The 22,302-nt window shown below is 55.9% G+C and overlaps 1 protein-coding gene across 2 annotated transcripts; it reads left to right on the forward strand.

Moving 5' to 3' along the window:
* The first annotated feature begins 1,298 nt into the window (after positions 1–1,298).
* Positions 1,299–14,996, forward strand: TAT (tyrosine aminotransferase). Of its 2 annotated transcripts, XM_073308386.2 has the most exons (12): positions 1,299–1,358; positions 3,067–3,291; positions 3,507–3,611; positions 4,609–4,676; positions 5,116–5,274; positions 5,785–5,923; positions 6,597–6,649; positions 7,237–7,389; positions 8,922–9,050; positions 9,665–9,748; positions 13,246–13,344; positions 14,163–14,996. In XM_073308386.2, the coding sequence occupies exons 2-12, from the start codon at positions 3,075–3,077 to the stop codon at positions 14,304–14,306; spliced, it is 1,350 nt and encodes a 449-aa protein (XP_073164487.1). In that variant the 5' UTR covers positions 1,299–1,358; positions 3,067–3,074; the 3' UTR covers positions 14,307–14,996. The 2 variants fall into 2 exon arrangements, with proteins under 2 accessions (XP_073164487.1, XP_073164486.1); XM_073308385.2 differs by lacking the exon at positions 1,299–1,358 and having other exon boundaries at positions 2,662–3,291.
* Positions 14,997–22,302: the final 7,306 nt, after the last annotated feature.

Consider the following 22,302-nt stretch of genomic DNA (forward strand, 5'->3'; position numbering starts at 1 on the left):
AAAGGTTGTTTCTGTACCCCACCCAGCACAATGGGGCACCCAAGTCAGCTAGCTGGGAGTAACCCTGGGCAGTAGCTGCCACAAGGCTGCTGCAGCTTGTCCTAGCCTATGCTGAGCATCATGTCACCTGTTTATAGCCATGTTCTGACAGAGCAACATGTCACCATGCAGTCGCACCCTGGGGCTTATGTGCACAGTTTTATTTCCAGCTGACTCTGGGGCAGAGCTGCAGAATTAGTGCTAATAGCCTGTCAGGGCTGGTAGCTGGGTAATGTAAGCACCAGGCCAAGCCAGGGCCTTGCTCATCCTTTCTCCACCTACACTGGTGGATACCAACAGGCACTGTCATGATGACCTCTGACATTGTGTCATCAGCCTATCTGTTTGCAGGGAGATTAGCAGGGTTCCTGCAGCCCATGAGCAGCTCTTTGATCTTCAGTCAGCCCCAGACACACACAGTCTCAGTGGGGGAGGGTTGGCATCTATAGACTAGAAACAACCTTTGTAAGGCTAAAAAATTAAAACCTCCTTTACTTGTGCATGCTGCCCTCCCAGAGTAGCACCCCAAGGGGCAGTGAAGTGTCACATTGCTGTGACATCCCAGCACCTGCCCACCCCAAGAGAGGCACATTTGGAATCATTAGCTGTTTGCACTGAGGGGAGAGAAGTTGCATCACCTTCCATTATCTGCCAAGAAGATCAGGCTGTGTGGGCCCTGGGACAACTGAGACTCCCTTTAACTCTTAGGGCCCTGGCACATTCAGACAAAGGCTGAGGAGATGTGTGCCTGTTTGTTCAGTTGCCAAAGGAGTAACAGCCCCTCTCACATGTATCTGCACGATGCCTGCAATCTGTGCCCTTCTGAGCTATGGGATCTAGAAACAAGGGGCCCAAAGCATTGGGGTGGGAAGGACAAACTTTCAGGTTTTGTTGTCCCCTCACTTTAGGGGTCAGTGGCTCTACGATATGCTTAGGTCAGGGGTACCTGGGCCACTGGGGACTCCCATAGCTAGGTGCACCGGGGTAGGCAGCGCAGACAGGAAGTGTCCAGTGACATTCAGAAATCCAAACTATGCCCCTCTGCCTGCAGCTCCCAGAAAGAGTTAATGTGCAGGAGAGTACCAGACGTTTGAAGTGAGAGCAGTTGTAGTGGGGAGGGAGGGGGTGTTTTTGTGTGGGGGAGCACAGCCCTCACTGACAGCCAATAGCTGAAGGAGTCAAGCCCAACGCCCAGTTCTGGAAATTATTTCATGGGCTGGGGAATTGCATTTGAGTTTCTTCTCAGGGCAACTTGTCAAGGATAAGGGACAGACTCGGACATTGGGCACTTGAGTGTCTCCCTCTCTGCGCTGTAGAAGGTAAAGTACTGAGCTCTGGCACTTGGTGTTTCCTTCAGGAGAGACTGGCCTGGGTCACTGCAGACAGAGTTTCTTCTTTCCATGCAGCCAGTTTCCCCTGCAGATAGGCAGTGCCCTAGGTTCTGGGCTGTGGGGCTGTTTCAGACCCATCTTGTCGCTGTGCTGTGTGCAGGTTCTCCTGTGCCAGAGACTGGCCAAGTAAGCTCTTTCGTGTGTGTTCAGACCCCAGCTCCACTAGCAAGGAGGCCAGACGCTCAGGCCAAACACTTTTCTGACTGGGTTGAGTCTGTGGCTGGTTTCTTTGTCACTGGGCTCTGCTGAATGGTTTCCCTCTCCCAACTGGGTTTCCTCAGCAGAGCTGATAAGTGCAAGAAGAGCTCAAAGGAGAAACTCGAACTTACATGGGGAAAAGTGAGGGCTGATAGCAGGAGAGGGCACCTCCCAACCCTGAGCTGAAATCTCGATGCTCTGTGTCTCATCTGTCCTTCTATGGGGAGGTTCTGTGCAGTTGGGATTATGCTCGCTGGGGGACGAATCAGTCACTATTCTGGTTACACTTTTTGTAGATGGAAAGCACAAGATCACTGCTCAGTTTAATTCAGCCTCTCACAGAATGTGAGTGTAGCCTGAGCCCCTTGTGAGCAATAAGTGAGGGGGACCCTTGGTCCAAGCCACAGTCTAGGTGAATGAGTCCGTTCTGCCTTAGCCAATGGCAGCTCCCCTTTTCTAGGAGCTTCACTGCACACCCTTCACTATGTCTGTTATTATCTGCTCAGGAATTCTCATCTCCTCCCCATGGGCCATCTCTCTGCTGCCTTCTCAGTGACAGGGAGGGAATTGTGTGTTTTACACCTTCCTCTCTGCAGGGTCTGCCCTGAAGAACAGTGCAGGGCCAACAGCGTCTCTACAGCGTCTAAGCTGTCATTTTAACAGCATTAAGTGTTTGTCCTTTCAGTTGTGGAGGACCTTTCTGAGCATCACCCCTGCCAGGTGCTAAGAGTGTCTGCAGACAGACAGGCAGTCACAAATGGGGTAAATCCATCCTTGCTGTCAGGGACTTACACCTAGGATGGCTTCAGCCTAACAGCTCTGGGAGGCATGACTGACCCCCATTCGTCTCAGCAGTGTGTTAATTCTGAAGCCCAGTGATGACAATGAAAATGACAAGGTTGCAAACTCTCAATGTGCAGCTTTAGCAGAAACCTGCCTCTCCTGTGGGGCTGTGGGTGGAGCTGGGGTGGAGTAGAATCTTTATTTCTGTTCTCCTGTGGCAGGGTCTCATTTAGAGTGACCAGATGTCCCAATTTTATAGGGACAGTCCTGATATTTGGGGCTTTGTCTTATATAGACACCTATTACACCCCCATCCCGATTTTTCACACTTGTGTGTGGTCACCCTAGTCTCATTAGTATGTGGGCTGGCTTTCCCCTTCTATTTCTTTCCTCTCTCTCCCTTCCCCATCCCCACTCTCTCTGCCTCCCTTTCCTTTCCAGCCTGTCTGTTGGCACTGCTGATCTAGGAACTGGGATTAGGGATCGGTATGTGAGGCCCAGTGACCATCAAAGGCCTAACTTCAAAGGCCTCACTTTTGGACCCTCAAGCAGCAACTCCCCTTTGTATCTTGTATGGGGCAGAGCACACAGCTGGTGCATAACAAATAATGCACAACAATGGCTAATTCTGGGAAGTGCTCTTTCTCTTGGGCAGATCTCAGAATGGACTCTTACCTGATCCAAATGAACGGCAATAGCGATGTCCATATACATAGAAATGGGAACAGCCCCTCCCTGGGGAAAGTGAAAGGCCGGAAGCCTAGATGGGCAGTCCGGGCCTCTGAGATGTCCAAGAAGACTTTCAATCCCATCCGAGCCATCGTGGACACCATGAAAGTGGAACCCAACCCAAACAAGCCCATGATCTCCTTGTCTCTAGGTGAGTACTGGGAAATGCACTGCTCCTGCCGGCAGTGCCTTGTGTGGCTGTAGAGTGGGGGTGGTAGTTGAAGAGGTGTGGTACTGAGGGCTCCTGAGCTGAGCTGGCAGCCAAGGGGTTTCTGAAGCGTGCAGGAGGGGAGGGTGTGTCCTGTACAGCTCCGTCATTAAAGGACATGAGAAACAAAGATTTTGCTGTTTGTCATTCCCTAAAAGGTGACCCAACAGTATTTGGAAACCTCCCCACTGATGATGAGGTCACCCAGGCTGTGAAGGAGGCCCTGGACTCGGGAAACTACAATGGATATGCTCCTTCAGTCGGTAAGGTCCCATGGTTCCTCTTCTAAGGGTAGTGTCCTAGCCCGTCTTGTGCACAAGAGAACAGGGCTGAGCCCGGGGATCTAGACGGATATCGTGTTTCACCTTTCTGACTGACACTGACTCACTCCGATCCATATATTACTCTGGCCTGTGTGTGTCCATGCACACCAATGAGCAGCAGGGCATTTGAACAGGTTGGAGGCCTGATTTGCTCATGGAGGAGCTTTTGTCCCGGTCATTTTGTGGCCCTTGTTCTGGGAAAAGGCTCTTCTGCCTCCTGGAGAGGTTTCCTCACAGTAGCGCAATGTGGGCAGGGCATTGCATCCACGTTCTGCGCCATATTTTGTCACTTTGGCCAGCTATTTTAGTCCCATTCTTCACAGGAAAGTGCTTCAAACAACCATTCAAGACCCATGGGAGGCCAATCCATCCCTGTTGTGACCCCATAGATGCTGAGGATATCCCCTCAGAGTGAGGGCCCTGGAGCAGAGCAAAGACTGCTGCATTTCCACACAGTTTTGTTCTTGGTGTTAGCTGATATAAGTACGGCACTTTCCACACCATGTTGGCTTGGCCATGGAGGTTGTAGACCCAGTTACCAGTGGAGTTAACTTGGGCTGTGGGGACTGGGCATGGGGCATTAATTCAAGGGCATGGTGGTTTGCATTGGAGCAGGCCCTTATCTGTGCTGTAAAGCCTGCACCTCCCAGGCCTGCTCTGGGGCCAGGACGTCACCTGCTCTGGGTACTGAGAGCAGCTGGTTCAGTGATGGAACAAGGTGCTTGTGTCAGGGCTCACTGATGTTGTCTTTTGTTTCCTTCGGAATTCAGACAAATTCCATCCTGCCCTGGGATTTATTCCTCTGGAGTCTCTCTGGGTTCTGGAGACCCCTCTTTGTGCTGCGTGGTCTCTGTCTCATGACTCTTGTGGTTCCTGCACAGAACAGGGAAATCTGGTAAAACCACCGTCACTCCATATTCCATCCTTCTCTCCCAAGGGTACCAGTCTTGCCGGCAGGTGGTTGCTGCATATTATAGCTGCCCCGAAGCACCTCTGGAAGCTCAGGTAATGAAGCCTTCCTGGCAAGAGTCCTCACTGGAGAATGAACAGGCTCTGTGGTGTTAGCAACAAATTAGACAGTGCAGCACAGTGGGGCCCCAGCTGGGCTTTTCTCACACCTTGTCTCTATCCAAGGAGAGAGCAAGATGGCTGGACATGTTCCATATCCAAAGTGATCTTGTCTGGCTTTCTGCCCCAATCCTGGGTCCTGCCTGTCACCCATCCCTGGCTTTCTGATCTGGTGGGTTTGAGCTCCCCAGAAGCCAGCAGTGGTTGCTGCTTTCTGTTTAGCTTCTTCTAGGCCCCTTTAGCCAATAAGTTCTTGCTTCTGGCAGACCCATGGACAATTCGTTACTCCCAGTTCAGCTGTCAGTGACTGCTCTGGAATTTCTGAGAGCAGCCTCTGGTTGCATTCGAAGAGCTCATTCTCGTTTGCTGTCTGCAGGACGTTATCCTGACGAGTGGCTGCAGCCAGGCTATCGAACTTGCATTAGCAGTGCTGGCTAATCCAGGGCAGAACATCCTGGTGCCAAGACCTGGCTTCTCTCTCTACAAGACCCTTGCACTCTCCATGGGGATTGAGGTCAAATTCTACAACCTCTTGGTAAGGCAGTCAGGAGTGGAATGCCACAGCCCCCTTTAGAGAGCTCCCAGGGATCTCTTACCCCTCCTCATAAGAAAAGGGAGGAAGGCGTGAAGTGCCAAAGCCAAATAAGCTGGTGCCAGAGCCCATCAGCCCAGCCCTTCTCATGGGCCTTCAGCTTTCCATGGTGGCTGTTCTCCCCAGGGCCTCTGTGTAAGTTGTGCCTTCTCATGGGGGGAAGAAATGCCGGTACCTTTCATTAGGTGCAAAGCACAGCTATGTCTGCATGGTCTTTGCCCTGCGCCTGGTCACATACGCTCCACATCCTGCGCCTGGACGGATCCTCATGCCTCACTCTGGGCCTGGACTCCTGGCTAGTCCTTCAGCCTGTGCCCAGCTCCTCACTCTGTGCCTGGCCCTGCTGCACTTCATCCCCATGCCTGGTGCCCAGCCCCCAGCCGGATCCTCACTCCATACTCCATGCCTTATTCTTCATCTTCACGCACCCTCTCCCTCTCCTCCTCTCACTAGCCTGAGAAATCCTGGGAAATTGACTTGAAGCACTTGGAGTCGCTGGTGGATGAGAAGACAGCCTGTGTCATTGTGAACAACCCATCTAACCCCTGCGGCTCCGTATTCAGCAAAAGCCATCTCCAGAAAATCCTGGCCGGTGAGTCTCTGAGCACTGAGCCAGGGCAGGGCTTTTGATTCGCTGCCTTGTCCTATCCTCTGCTTATCTGTTTCAATCTAATTATGGTGAGCAATATGGCAGGACCTGACCTATTATGTGGCTATGTTGGTGCTACAGAAATAACAGTACCAGGGCCTGGAGGATTCACCCCACACTGTGTGTCTTACCCTGTTCCCAGGGCCTTTGGGACAACCCTGCACAGAGTCAGCATGGCCAGGGAAGGGATGCAGGATGAGAGCTCCTAGGGTCTGTCCCAGGTTCTGTCCCTAACCCACTGTGTGGCCTTCCCTTCCCTTCTCTGGCAGTATAATGGGGATCACACTCCTGATCCACCTCTCAGAATCCTGCTGGGAAAGCCTTCAACATTACGATTAGTGGATCAGTGGCGTCTGTCCCAGGCCTGGGATCAGAGCAGGCATAGGCCCTGCAAGCCTAGCCCTGGGAAGGATTGTTCCTAACAATGTATTCTCTAACACTTTGTCCATTGGTTTGCATGTCCAAAGTAAGGAATATGGAGACACTCTGTGGATGGATTGGGGTCTGTTGTGTAGGGCTGGGGAGAGCCCATGCCTGCCCTCTGTAGGATGAGGGTGAGTCTGCACGCTGTAGGGCAGCAAGGCAGCCAGTTTCAGTGTTTACTTCTCTCCCCCAGTGGCCTCGAGACAGTGTGTCCCCATCCTAGCTGATGAAATCTATGGAGACATGGTGAGTGCCTGTCCCTGCCATGCACAACCGTTTGCACCCAGAGCCTGGGTCTGTGGCTTCTCACTATACACTTGCCCCTTGGTAGCAGAGTTTAGGAGTAACTAGCCCCAGACAAGAGCCATAGCCATTAGTCCTGCTGCCTTTGAGTACAGCCATGTACTGTACTTGCAGCTCCCTGGTCCTGTCTGCCCAGCTGTCCCCTGGAAGGGCGTCTTGTGTCTGGTACTCTCCTTTCCTCTGGGTGGGTCAAACTCAGAGCTGCAAGCACTCACGCTCTTGTGTGCATTGCTGTGCTTGTGTCTCCCGTCCAGGGGCCCCTGTCATCCCTTAATTAGGACCAGATGTGCAAGGGCTGGTTCTTTGCACTGCACATGAACTCCCCCTTGAAGCATCCCTACAGCTCCCCCAAACCTGCTCTCTGCACCATCTCTTTCATGCCAGAGTCTCACTGCTCATTGCTCATCTGCTTTGATATCCCTGCCAGTGAGTTAATGAGCCAACCCCCTGCCCTCCCAGAGAGCTCCCCTGTCTCTCACAGGGAATTGGCAAGGAGAGGGTGGCCGCTAACGCATCCTCCTGTCTCACAGGTGTTTGCAGAGTGCAAGTATGAGCCCATAGCAACTCTTAGCACCAACGTGCCGATCTTGTCCTGTGGAGGCCTGGCCAAGCGATGGCTGGTCCCAGGCTGGAGGATGGGATGGATCCTGGTTAATGATCGGAGAGACATCTTTGGGAATGAGGTGAGGAACATTGTCTGGTAGTCTTCTCGATGCCAGCAATAGATGCCACCACTGAACATGCACAGGCCGCAGGTACCTTCCCCTGCATGTGTACACACCGCTGCCTTTCACTCCAGCACAAGCACGCACTCTTCCTCCTGCTCACACACTCTCCCTTGCATGCACACACGCACATGCCCTCGTGTTCCTGCCTGCTACTTCATGCACACATGCTGCCTTTTTTTCACAGTTGCCAACTTTCTTGCGGTAAATAAGCACCCTGACTTTCACAGTAAGCCAAAAATCAAGCTAATCCCATTTCAAAACAAGGCCAAAACAAGCCAGTCCCTAAGAACCCCAACACTCTATGTGACTAGATCCCCCTGGCGGGCAGTCTGGGACTGTGGTGGGCCCGCTGTGCACCCCTGACTCTATCCCCGCCTTGCCCCTGCTTGCCCCTTGCCCCTGCTTGCTGGGAGCTGATCAAAAAAAAGAAGCAACAAGCTACAAGCCAATTAAGCCAAAAGCAAGCCTAATTTCTGTGATTTTTTTCACGGGTTTGGCATGTCTGCTTCTCTTGCATGCCACTTTGGAGGCAAAGGGTTTTGCGTTCCTCTCTATCAGGCAAGCCCTGTTTCCCCTACAGCAATAACGCAAAGTCGTGCTGTCCCCTTGTGGTCCCTGTACGCTCTAATGTGGTTTCTCCTTATCGGTTGAACAAGATAGCAGGATAGCCTGAGCTTTGGCTCTTTAGTTGTCATTCCCTGATTTGTGGCCCGGTGATACCCCGTAGAGCTGGGAGCTTTTCACAAATCTGGGGCACCCGAGAGCTCACAATAGACAGCAGAGAAAGAGGGCAATGTTGATATCACCTGTCCCTGGCTGGCCATGATGCAGTATCCAATGGTGATTAAACGGAATGGAAATGAGCAGAGTGAACCAAAGACTGTGTCACAACAGAGACTGGTTTGCAAAGGCTCTGGCATGGGTTTGCTTCAGGCAAGTCCCAGCCCTTTGGTATTGGTGTGTTTGGCTGGGAAGCCCTGATGCTTGTGTGCACAATTTAGTCAAATCAATGGTCAATGACAGTGGATTCTCAGGCACAAAGGAGTCTGAGATGCTGGGGTTGGTCGTGTACTAGCCTCAGCCCCAAACTACTTCAGAAAAGCCTAGGAGCTACTCTAACATATCAGATGCCCTCTGGTAACAGGAAACTCCAGCTAGTGAGCTCTGGCTGCTTCCTGGCCCCTTTGTACCATAAGCGTGGTGTGAAAGGGCTGGATCCTAGCTAAGGATCGTGGACCAGCTCTGGCCCTCAAACACAGCTAGTGACACTGGGGCCTTCATAGATAGTCTGCAGACACCTGTGATACAGACCCCAGACAATGGGACTGGCTCCAGAATGCTTTGCAAAGTTTGAAAAACACCCCTTGTCCAATTGTGGCCGTGTTTGATCTTATGAATAGCTAGAAATGCTGGCGTCAGGGTGGGAGCATTTTCCTTTCCTGCATGAGTGTGCGATCTTTGAGGTCAGAGTGTCACCTGTGTTTCAGATCAGGGACGGCCTTGTAAGGTTGAGTCAAAGGATCCTGGGACCCTGCACAATTGTCCAGGGGGCACTGGAATACATCATCCACCGAACACCCCCAGAGTTTTACCACAACACCCTCAGCTTCCTCAAGGTATGTCCCCCTAGAGAGAGGTATTTAGAGTGAGAGCGGACCAGCAGCATTCCTCAGCAGGTCAGACAGGACTATGAATCATCACAGTGGTGTCTTGCTAGGGACCTCATCTTCCCATGTCCACTCTCTCCCAGCAGGGTGGGCTGGAGAGAGCGGGGCAGGAGCGCCAGCTATGGGGGGAGCTCCTGGCTACTGCAGTCCTGGCATCTCCTAGCAGGGGGCGCTGCCAGGAGGGGGTCAGGAGCACCGGGATGCGGGGAGCTCCTGTCTAGAACTGTCCTGACCAATTTTAGCAGGGGGCGCTGCCAGGAGGGGGCAGGAGTACCAGCTGTGGGGAGCTCTTGACAATCCAGTCACAGCGCTGCCAGCCATGAGGTGCTATAGGAAGAAATGCCGGGGGGTGGGGAGGAGGGGTGTCTACACTGATTTGCTGAGGTCAGCTCAGTCACCTCGACTGCACTCAAGGCCGTTAACATCTGTCCTGTTTGCATTAGATGCCCCTTTATTTGCAGTGGGGGGCCTGTCTTGGGTTCTGGCCAAGAATTTGTCTCCAATTTGCTGAGCTGCTTCCTGGAATGTCCCGAGTCCTGAACTCTCTCCTCTCTGCCTTTCAGTCCAATGCTGACCTTTGCTATGCTGCCCTGTCTGCCATCTCTGGACTCCAGCCCATCCAGCCCTCAGGGGCCATGTACCTCATGGTAAGTGAGGCGCTAATGTGCCATTTTCAGAGCTTTGCTTTGCTCAGTGCATGCTGGATCCTGTTGCCCTGCCAAGTGTCTGCCTTGTCTGCTTAAAATGTGAGTTGTTCAGGGAAGGGCCTGATTCTTAGTGTATCTGGGCAGCGCCCGGCACAGTGGGGTCCTGATCTCAGCTGGGGCAGGGCCTGTCTCTTACTGTGTCTGGGCAGCGCTCGGCACAGTGGGGCCCCATTCTTCAGAGAGTCATAGAGTTTAAGGCCAGGGGAGACCACTATGTCATTTAGTCTGACCTCCTGTGTAGCACAGCCCAGAGAATTCCACCCAGCTACCCCTCTGGTGAGCCCAGTAGCTTGTGTCTGGCTAAAGCAAATTGTCCAAAAAGGCACTGGTCTGGAGTTGAAGACATCAAGAGATGGAGGATCACTACTTCCCTTGGCTGTTTGGTCCAATGGTTAATCGCCCTCACAGTTAAAAAACATTGTGCCTTTAACTTTCAGCCGCTGGTTCTCATTATTCCTTTGTCTGTGAGAAGATTCAAGAGCCCTTTAGTACCTGTTATTTTCTCCCTGTGAAGATACTGATGTACTGTAAACAAGTCATATCTCAATCTTCTTTATGAGAAGCTACCAACAGACTGAGCTCGTTATGTCTCTCACTGTAAAGCATTTTCTCCAGCCCTTGAAACATTTTTCTGGCTCTTGTCTGCACCCTCTCCAATTTTTCAGTATCCTTTTTAAAAGTTGGGCACGAGAACTCCTTCACGGTATTCTAGCATCAGTCTCACCAATGCCGCATACAGAGATAAAATCACCCTTCTGTTCACTAATTTATACACCCAAGGAGTGCATTGGCCCTTTTTGCCATAGCATCTCACTGGGAGCTCATGCTGAGTTGTTTGTCCACTATGACCTCTAAATCCTGTACAGTTATTGCTTTCCAGAATGTGGTCCCCCATTCTGCAGGCATGGTGTGTGTTCTGTGTTCCTAGGCATTCTTTATATTTGACTTTATTAAAACTTATTTTGATTGAACGGGCCCAGTTTACCAAGCAATCCAGATCACTCTGCATGACTTCTCTGTCCTCAGCATTGGGGGTTGGACTAGATGACCTCCTGAGGTCCCTTCCAACCCTGATATTCTATGATTCTATGATTTACCACTCCACTAATCTTTTGTGTCATCTTTATATTTACTGCCAGATCATTGACGAAAATGTTGAATAGCATCAGGCCTAGTACTGATCCTTGCAGAACCCCACTAGCAATATCCACACTCAGTGACTGTTCCCCAGTGACAACTATTTTTTGAGCTCTGTCAGTTAGACAGTTCTTAATCCATTTATCGTGTGCTTATTCTTTATAGATATTGCTAATTTTTTTATCAGAGTGTCATGCGGTACTAAATCAAAGACTTAACAAAAATCTAAGTACACAGTTACTTTTTCAACCAAACTTTTAATCTCATAAAATAATGAAATCCAGTTTGCTTGACAAGATGTATTTTCTGTAAACACCACATTGGCTGGCATTAGTTATATCCCTGTCCTTTAATTCTTTGTCAGCTGAATCATCTTTACCGTTATTCTGAGTGGGATGTCTATAGTTGCCTGAGTCATCCCACTTGCCCTTTTTGAAAATTGACACAACGTGAACACTCTTCCGATCTTCTGGAATGTCCCTAGAACTGCATGGTTTATTAAAAATGAACCAGCAGGCCAAAGATCTGATCAGCCAGCTCTTTTAGGGCTCTTAGCTACAAGTTGTCCAGGTCTGCTGTTCTTAAAATGTTTTATCTCTAGTAGATGCTGTTTATCATCCTCTTTTGTTACTAGTAGACTGGAAAGTAGCTCATCATCCTCATATAATATAAGTACCTCATCATTCTCATTTCCAAATATAGAACAAATAATCTATTAAATACCCTTGCCTTTTCTACATCATTATTAACAATGTTATCATCTCCCTCTAATAATGGACTTATACCATTGTTAGAATTTCTTTTGTTCATAAAAAAATCCTCCTTATTCTCCTTAGGCATGCCAGCCATGAATGTCCCTTGATGTCTTTAGCTTCCCTTATCAATTTTCTGTACTTCATCTTCTAATTTATATCAATTGCTAACTATTTTAACCTTTTTCCATTTGTAATATATTGTCTTTTTATTTCTGATTGCTGACTTTATTCTGCCACTGGCTTTTGGCCAAAGTTTTCCTCTTTCTTGATCGTGAATTCATGGCGTTTTGACATCTAGTAAACTCTTCTTAAACAACTGAGAATTTTCATTCACATTTTTCTGTGTAAATTTCACTCATAATTTCTGTCAGCTTTGGGAAATTAGCCCCTTTGAAGCACCAAATATATACATACACACATATATATATATACATATTATTGGTCAGAACCTTCCTCTCTTTGCCCATAATGAATGTAATCAGGTCATGATTGCTGGTCCCTAGGTAACAACCAACTTCCAGTTCAGTGAACAGTCCATCATTATCCATCACAATGAGGTCCAGAATAGCGTTACCTCCTGCTGGCTGCAGTCCCTTTGTGTTAGAAAATCAGCATCAAAATGTTTTGCAAACTCTAATGGAGTTTTACTTCTGGCTGCATGGGACCTCTAGCATGTCTTCTCAACTGAAGTCCCCCATTACAACCATTTTTCTTTCCACATATTACAGACAAGTGCTTAAGAAGTTACTCAACCAGTTCTCTGGTCTGTAACAGATCCCCATCACTGCCCCCTCCTGGGTATTAACAGCACATTGAACCATGTGCATTGAAGAGCTGGTGCTTCTGAGCTATCAGTAACTCTAAAACAGGTTATGGTTTCTTTAATGGAGTCACCCTCCCCGCTGTACTCCCTCTCCTTCCTTGACAGGCCCTCCCACCTTGTCAGTAACAATAGTGGGGAATGACAATGTGTTTGCAGCTGCCTTCAGCTAGGATTGAGGTTTGCTGCTTCAGAGTTTGAGGTTAATGTAGTGTGGCAGACCCTGTTTGTGAGGCCACTGCTAGCCTAGTGATTATAGAGCATGGGGGGGGGGGGGTGAGGCACACTGCAAGCACAAATACAGCCTTCAGTTTCACACACATGGCATGGGGCTGTATAGGGCCAGCAGGGGGAGGGGGCGGAGGGATGCAGGGGACACGGGACTGTATATGCTGCCGAGGGGGTGGAGGGATGTGGGGGGCACAGGGCTGTATGGGCTGCAGGAGGGAGGAGGGATACCAGGGGCATGGAGCTGTATAGGGCTGCGGGGGGAGGACGGGGGCATGGGAATGTATAGGCTGCAGGGGAAGGATGGATGCAGGAGGCACGGGACTGCATAGGGGCAGGGAGGAGGGATGTGGGGTGCATGGGGCTCTATAGGCTTCGGGGCAGGGTGAAGGAGGGATGTGGAGGGCATGGGGCTGCATAGGGGTGGGGAGGAGGGATGCTCTGGTGCAATCCTATCCAGCCTTGGCCTCTGACATCCCTAAATTTCTGCGCTGCAGGTTGGAATTGAAATGGAGCATTTCCCCAAGTTTGAGAATGACGTGGAGTTCACCGAACAGCTGATCTTAGAGCAGTCAGTCTTCTGCCTGCCAGCCTCGGTCAGTGTTCCCCTCAGAGCAGCCACACGTGTAGAGAGTCTGGGGGAGTGCTCTGAGCTCTGAGCCTCGGGGCACCCAGTGGGGGGCTGGGAGCTCTGAGCATGGGGCATTGGGGGGAGGGGGCTGGGTGTCATGTGGTCTGCCAGAAGCCCTGGGCAGTGCTGCAATGGTCACTCGTTGCCCTAGCCAGGCCCCAGGTAGCCGCTATCCTGTCTCTCAGACTGCAGAGTCTGCCCCTCTGCTGTGCATCCCGTGTGTTCCTGAGCCCTGTGTCCTCTCTGCTTCGCACAAGAGCAGCTCCCTGCAGAGTTCGCACTAGCTCAGTTCAATGCCCTGTGCAAACCCCCTGCGGCCCCATTCATGGTGCAGGGACAAGGCTGGAGTCTTGCTGCACGTCTCCCCTTCCCGCTCCCATTGCCCGCAGTCACCCACCCAGTTCCTTAGCCGCTCACTGAGCCTTGACGGTCCTCAGCTCCCTCCAGCCTGTTCTCTGGGTCCTGCCCGGGGGCTACCGAGCTCAACCCCACCAGCTCTTTGCTTACAGCCCCTTCCCCTGAGGGTCTCACCATTCCTTGCTGACGCAGCAGCCACAGGAGGTTTGCGCTGTGAAAGGCATTTTACTGATGGAGATGCTGATGGGCCAGGATTAGATCCCACAGCTCCTGGCCACAGTGCTATGCTCCTTCCATCTGGCTAGGCCTGTCCCTGTGGTTTGTGCTTGCTCGTGGGACACAGCTGGGGACCTGGCAGGGCAGGGGTCTGAGATCCCAGTTTCACCCCTGCCCAACTAACCAGCCTTTTCCCATGGTTCATTTCAGTGCTTTGAGTACCCCAATTTTTTCCGGGTGGTGCTAACGGTGCCCGAGGAGATGATGGTGGAGGCCTGCAGTCGCATCCAGGAGTTCTGTGAAAGGCACTACCAGGACAACGAGGGGGCCCAGGACCTGGAATGTGACAAGTAGCCAGGAGTGCTCTCTACTCTGCCTCCGCTCAGCCACCCGTAAATGAGCAGCAGTGGGCAGGGCAGGGCTGCCCTCAGGTCAGCACCTACATCCCATTGCACCTAATGCAACTGGAGCAGACTACAATCCTGCAGAGATTCTGCATGTTCCCTGAGCTCATGGGATCCAGCAGCCATCATTCTACCCCATTCACAAACCCTCAGGCACCCAGTGTCCCACTACCCACCAGGAGCCCATGCTCTGGTCTGTGTCAGTGAACCGCAACATCCTTCATACAGGGCCTGCAGCTTCCACTCAGGCAGGCAGTTGTAGTATGTGGGAACCGTCACAGTTTGAGGGTCTCTGTTATTGCAGGGCAGTAGCTGGGAGATCCCACGCTGAATGCAAGATGACAACTTCTAATTCCCTTCACTAGCAGTTACACGAGATGCTGAGCTGGACTCTTCCACTGACAGAGCCATGCATGTGTCGGAGCAGAGTTCTCAGCCTCTCTCTGGCTGGAGCAGTACTGGACGGTCTGGTGTACATGTGGCATGATGGACCCTTGTTTGTCTGAACCACAGAATGTCAATGACTGTTCCTGATGTCTCCCCTTTATGTTCTCTAAGGAGCAGGAGCTCTGTGTACTCAGCCCTTGGTGTTGCAAAGGGCATAAATTATTGTAACTATTTTATTAATAAATGTTCGGATGTGCCTGGCCTTGTGCTGTGACCCGCCCTGCTGGGGCTGCTTCTGTATCTGCCCTGGACATCTGGAGGCACGGTTCCTCTTCCATCGACACTTTTTGTTGGCTGTTCCACACCAGCCTGAGGCTGGAACAGAGACCAGACAGGACCGTGATCTTCATACATTTCACTTTGATACCAGACAAAACTACTGAACCCCCCAGCACCTCTCTGCCGAAGCATTTTCCCTTGGAAGATGTGCTGATGACTACACTGAACATCATCAGGTTTTCAGCCCTAAAACTTCACCTACCAAACCCCTAAAGACACAGACACATGGTAGAGCCAGCCCCAGGCACCCCAGAAAATGCCCTTCACAGAAATGAACATCCCTCCCGCTCCACTCATGGCCACAATTGACCTCAGTCCTGCCCTCTGCACCACCCTCCACACACCCCACTGACCTCCACCCGGCCCTTGTACACAGCCCACCGGCCTCCACACACACCATCTACCTCCACCCCACCCTCGTACACAGCCCACCCCCTCCACACACACCATCTACCTCCACAACGCCCTCCTCCAGAGCCCACCCCCCTCCACACTCATACCATCTACCTCCACCCCGCCCTCGTACACAGCCCACCCCCCCTCCACACACACCACTGAGCTCCACCCCGCCCTCGTACACAGCCCACCCCCCCTCCACACACACCACTGAGCTCCACCCCGCCCTCGTACACAGCCCACCCCCCTCCACACACACCATCTACCTCCACAACGCCCTCCTCCAGAGCCCACCCCCCTCCACACTCACCATCTACCTCCACCCCACCCTCGTACACAGCCCACCCCCTCCACACACACCACTGAGCTCCACCCCGCCCTCGTACACAGCCCACCCCCTCCACAGACACCATCAACCTCCACCCCGCCCTCGTACACAGCCCACCCCCCTCCACACACACCACTGAGCTCCACCCCACCCTCGTACACAGCCCACCCCCCTCCACAGACACCATCTACCTCCACCCCGCCCTCGTACACAGCCCACCCCCCTCCACAGACACCATCTACCTCCACCCTGCCCTCGTACACAGCCCACCCCTCTCCACACACACACCATCAACCTCCACTCCGCCCTCGTACACAGCCCACCCCCTCCACACACACCATCTACCTCCACCCCGCCCTCGAACACAGCCCACCCCCTCCACACACACCACTGAACTCCACCCCGCCCTCGTACACAGCCCACCCCCCTCCACACACACCACTGAGCTCCACCCCGCCCTCGTACACAGCCCGCCCCCCTCCACACACACCACTGAGCTCCACCCCGCCCTCGTACACAGCCCGCCCCCCTCCACACACACCACTGAGCTCCACCCCACCCTCGTACACAGCCCACCCCCCCTCCACACACACCACTGAGCTCCACCCCGCCCTCGTACACAGCCCGCCCCCCTCCACACACACCATCAACCTCCACCCCGCCCTCGTACACAGCCCACCCCCCTCCACACACACCACTGAGCTCCACCCTGCCCTCGTACACAGCCCACCCCCCTCCACACACACCACTGAGCTCCACCCTGCCCTCGTACACAGCCCACCCCCCTCCACACACACCACTGAGCTCCACCCCGCCCTCGAACACAGCCCACCCCCCCTCCACACACACCACTGAGCTCCACCCCGCCCTCGTACACAGCCCGCCCCCCTCCACACACATCACTGAGCTCCACCCCGCCCTCGTACACAGCCCTCCCCCCTCCACACACATCACTGAGCTCCACCCCACCCTCGTACACAGCCCTCCCCCTCCACACACACCATCAACCTCCACCCCGCCCTCGTACACAGCCCACCCCTCTCCACACACACCACTGAGCTCCACCCTGCCCTCGTACACAGCCCACCCCCCTCCACACTCATACCATCAACCTCCACCCCGCCCTCGAACACAGCCCACCCCCCCTCCACACACACCACTGAGCTCCACCCCGCCCTCGTACACAGCCCACCCCCCTCCACACACACCACTGAGCTCCACCCCGCCCTCGTACACAGCCCACCCCCCCTCCACACACACCACTGAGCTCCACCCCGCCCTCGTACACAGCCCGCCCCCCTCCACACACATCACTGAGCTCCACCCCACCCTCGTACACAGCCCTCCCCCTCCACACACACCATCAACCTCCACCCCGCCCTCGTACACAGCCCACCCCCCTCCACACACACCACTGAGCTCCACCCCGCCCTCCTACACAGCCCACCCCCCTCCACACACACCACTGAGCTCCACCCCACCCTCGTACACAGCCCACCCCCCTCCACACACACCATCTACCTCCACCCTGGCCTCGTACACAGCCCACCCCCCTCCACAGACACCATCTACCTCCACCCCGCCCTCGTACACAGCCCTCCCCCCTCCACACACACCACTGAGCTCCACCCCGCCCTCGTACACAGCCCACCCCCTCCACACACACCACTGAGCTCCACCCCGCCCTCCTACACAGCCCACCCCCCTCCACAGACACCATCAACCTCCACCCCGCCCTCGTACGCAGCCCACCCCCCTCCACACACACCATCGACCTCCACCCCGCCCTCGAACACAGCCCACCCCCCTCCACACACACCATCGACCTCCACCCCGCCCTCGTACACAGCCCACCCCCCTCCACACTCATACCATCAACCTCCACCCCGCCCTCGAACACAGCCCACCCCCCCTCCACACACACCACTGAGCTCCACCCCGCCCTCGTACACAGCCCGCCCCCCTCCACACACATCACTGAGCTCCACCCCGCCCTCCTACACAGCCCACCCCTCCTCCACACACATCACTGAGCTCCACTCCGCCCTCGTACACAGCCCACCCCCCCTCCACACACACCATCAACCTCCACCCCGCCCTCCTACACAGCCCACCCCTCTCCACACACACCATCAACCTCCACCCTGCCCTCCTACACATCCCACCCCCCTCCACACACACCACTGAGCTCCACCCCGCCCTCGTACACAGCCCACCCCCCTCCACACACACCATCTACCTCCACCCCGCCCTCGTACGCAGCCCACCCCCCTCCACACACACCACTGAGCTCCACCCCGCCCTCGTACACAGCCCACCCCCCTCCACAGACACCATCAACCTCCACCCCACCCTCGTACACATCCCACCCCCCTCCACACACACCACTGAGCTCCGCCCCGCCCTCGTACACAGCCCACCCCCCTCCACACACACCACTGAGCTCCACCCCGCCCTCGTACACAGCCCACCCCCTCCACACACACCACTGAGCTCCACCCCACCCTCGTACACAGCCCACCCCCTCCACACACACCACTGAGCTCCACCCCACCCCCCTACACAGCCCACCCCCTCCACACACACCATCTACCTCCACCCCGCCCTCGTACACAGCCCACCCCTCTCCACACACACCATCAACCTCCACCCCACCCTCGTACACAGCCCTCCCCCCTCCACAGACATCACTGAGCTCCACCCCACCCTCGTACACAGCCCACCCCCCTCCACACACATCACTGAGCTCCACCCCGCCCTCGTACACAGCCCACCCCCCTCCACACACACCATCTACCTCCACCCCGCCCTCGTACACAGCCCACCCCTCTCCACACACACCATCAACCTCCACCCCACCCTCGTACACAGCCCTCCCCCCTCCACAGACATCACTGAGCTCCACCCCACCCTCGTACACAGCCCACCCCCCTCCACACACATCACTGAGCTCCACCCCGCCCTCGTACACAGCCCACCCCCCTCCAAACACACCATCTACCTCCACCCTGGCCTCGTACACAGCCCACCCCCCTCCACACACACCACTGAGCTCCACCCCACCCTCGTACACAGCCCACCCCCCTCCACAGACACCATCAACCTCCACCCCACCCTCGTACACAGCCCACCCCCCTCCACAGACACCATCTACCTCCACCCCGCCCTCGTGCACAGCCCACCCCCCTCCACACACACCACTGAGCTCCACCCCGCCCTCGTACACAGCCCACCCCCTCCACACACACCACTGAGCTCCACCCCGCCCTCCTACACAGCCCACCCCCCTCCACAGACACCATCTACCTCCACCCCGCCCTCGTACACAGCCCTCCCCCCTCCACACACATCACTGAGCTCCACTCCGCCCTCGTACACAGCCCGCCCCCCTCCACACACACACCATCAACCTGCACCCTGCCCTCCTACACAGCCCGCCCCCCTCCACACACACCATCTACCTCCACCCTGGCCTCGTACACAGCCCACCCCCCTCCACACACACCCTCTACCTCCACCCCGCCCTCGTACACAGCCCACCCCCTCCACACACACCATCTACCTCCACCCCGCCCTCGTACACAGCCCACCCCCCTCCACACACACCACTGAGCTCCACCCCGCCCTCCTACACAGCCCACCCCACTCCACACACACGACTGAGCTCCACCCCGTCCTCGTACACAGCCCACCCCCTCCACACACACCATCTACCTCCACCCTGGCCTCGTACACAGCCCACCCCCCTCCACACACACCACTGAGCTCCACCCCGCCCTCGTACACAGCCCACCCCCCTCCACACACACCATCAACCTCCACCCCACCCTCTTACACAGCCCACCCCCCTCCACAGACACCATCAACCTCCACCCCGCCCTCGTACACATCCCACCCCCCTCCACACACACACCATCAACCTCCACCCCACCCTCGTACACAGCCCGCCCCCCTCCACACACACCATCGACCTCCACCCCACCCTCGTACACAGCCCGCCCCCCTCCACACACACCATCTACCTCCACCCTGGCCTCGTACACAGCCCACCCCCCTCCACACACACCACTGAGCTCCACCCCGCCCTCGTACACAGCCCACCCCCCTCCACACACACCATCAACCTCCACCCCACCCTCTTACACAGCCCACCCCCCTCCACAGACACCATCAACCTCCACCCCGCCCTCGTACGCAGCCCACCCCCCTCCACACACACCATCGACCTCCACCCCGCCCTCGAACACAGCCCACCCCCCTCCACACACACCATCGACCTCCACCCCGCCCTCGTACACAGCCCACCCCCCTCCACACTCATACCATCAACCTCCACCCCGCCCTCGAACACAGCCCACCCCCCCTCCACACACACCACTGAGCTCCACCCCGCCCTCGTACACAGCCCGCCCCCCTCCACACACATCACTGAGCTCCACCCCGCCCTCCTACACAGCCCACCCCTCCTCCACACACATCACTGAGCTCCACTCCGCCCTCGTACACAGCCCACCCCCCCTCCACACACACCATCAACCTCCACCCCGCCCTCCTACACAGCCCACCCCTCTCCACACACACCACTGAGCTCCACCCCACCCTCGTACACAGCCCACCCCCTCCACAGACACCATCAACCTCCACCCCGCCCTCCTACACAGCCCACCCCCCTCCACAGACACCATCAACCTCCACCCCGCCCTCCTACACAGCCCACCCCCCTCCACAGACACCATCTACCTCCACCCCGCCCTCGTACACAGCCCACCCCCCTCCACACACACCATCTACCTCCACCCCGCCCTCGTACACAGCCCACCCCCCTCCACACACACCACTGAGCTCCACCCCACCCTCGTACACAGCCCACCCCCCTCCACAGACACCATCAACCTCCACCCCACCCTCGTACACATCCCACCCCCCTCCACACACACCACTGAGCTCCGCCCCGCCCTCGTACACAGCCCACCCCCTCCACACACACCACTGAGCTCCACCCCACCCTCGTACACAGCCCACCCCCTCCACACACACCACTGAGCTCCACCCCACCCCCCTACACAGCCCACCCCCTCCACACACACCATCTACCTCCACCCCGCCCTCGTACACAGCCCACCCCTCTCCACACACACCATCAACCTCCACCCCACCCTCGTACACAGCCCTCCCCCCTCCACAGACATCACTGAGCTCCACCCCACCCTCGTACACAGCCCACCCCCCTCCACACACATCACTGAGCTCCACCCCGCCCTCGTACACAGCCCACCCCCCTCCACACACACCATCTACCTCCACCCTGGCCTCGTACACAGCCCACCCCCCTCCACACACACCATCTACCTCCACCCCACCCTCGTACACAGCCCACCCCCCTCCACAGACACCATCAACCTCCACCCCACCCTCGTACACAGCCCACCCCCCTCCACAGACACCATCTACCTCCACCCCGCCCTCGTACACAGCCCACCCCCCTCCACAGACACCATCTACCTCCACCCCGCCCTCGTACACAGCCCACCCCCCTCCACACACATCACTGAGCTCCACCCCGCCCTCGTACACAGCCCACCCCCCTCCAAACACACCATCTACCTCCACCCTGGCCTCGTACACAGCCCACCCCCCTCCACACACACCACTGAGCTCCACCCCACCCTCGTACACAGCCCACCCCCCTCCACAGACACCATCAACCTCCACCCCACCCTCGTACACAGCCCACCCCCCTCCACAGACACCATCTACCTCCACCCCGCCCTCGTGCACAGCCCACCCCCCTCCACACACACCACTGAGCTCCACCCCGCCCTCGTACACAGCCCACCCCCTCCACACACACCACTGAGCTCCACCCCGCCCTCCTACACAGCCCACCCCCCTCCACAGACACCATCTACCTCCACCCCGCCCTCGTACACAGCCCTCCCCCCTCCACACACATCACTGAGCTCCACTCCGCCCTTGTACGCAGCCCACCCCCCTCCACACACACCATCTACCTCCACCCTGCCCTCCTACACATCCCACCCCCCTCCACACACACCACTGAGCTCCACCCCACCCTCGTACACAGCCCGCCCCCCTCCACACACACCATCTACCTCCACCCTGGCCTCGTACACAGCCCACCCCCCTCCACACACACCCTCTACCTCCACCCCGCCCTCGTACACAGCCCACCCCCTCCACACACACCATCTACCTCCACCCCGCCCTCGTACACAGCCCACCCCCCTCCACACACACCACTGAGCTCCACCCCGCCCTCCTACACAGCCCACCCCACTCCACACACACGACTGAGCTCCACCCCACCCTCGTACACAGCCCGCCCCCCTCCACACACACCATCTACCTCCACCCTGGCCTCGTACACAGCCCACCCCCCTCCACACACACCACTGAGCTCCACCCCGCCCTCCTACACAGCCCACCCCCCTCCACACACACCATCAACCTCCACCCCACCCTCTTACACAGCCCA

The sequence above is a fragment of the Lepidochelys kempii genome, chromosome 12, assembly GCF_965140285.1.
Source record: "Lepidochelys kempii isolate rLepKem1 chromosome 12, rLepKem1.hap1, whole genome shotgun sequence".
NCBI lineage: Eukaryota > Metazoa > Chordata > Testudines > Cheloniidae > Lepidochelys > Lepidochelys kempii.

Bases quoted from the DNA above. Each gene is read 5' to 3' on its own strand.
- TAT (XM_073308385.2), top strand. From the start codon at position 3,030: ATGGCTAATTCTGGGAAGTGCTCTTTCTCTTGGGCAGATCTCAGAATG. The intron at 4,677-5,115 runs GTAATGAAGCCT...TGCTGTCTGCAG, and splicing joins AAGCACCTCTGGAAGCTCAG to GACGTTATCCTGACGAGTGG. The intron at 9,051-9,664 runs GTATGTCCCCCT...TCTGCCTTTCAG, and splicing joins ACACCCTCAGCTTCCTCAAG to TCCAATGCTGACCTTTGCTA.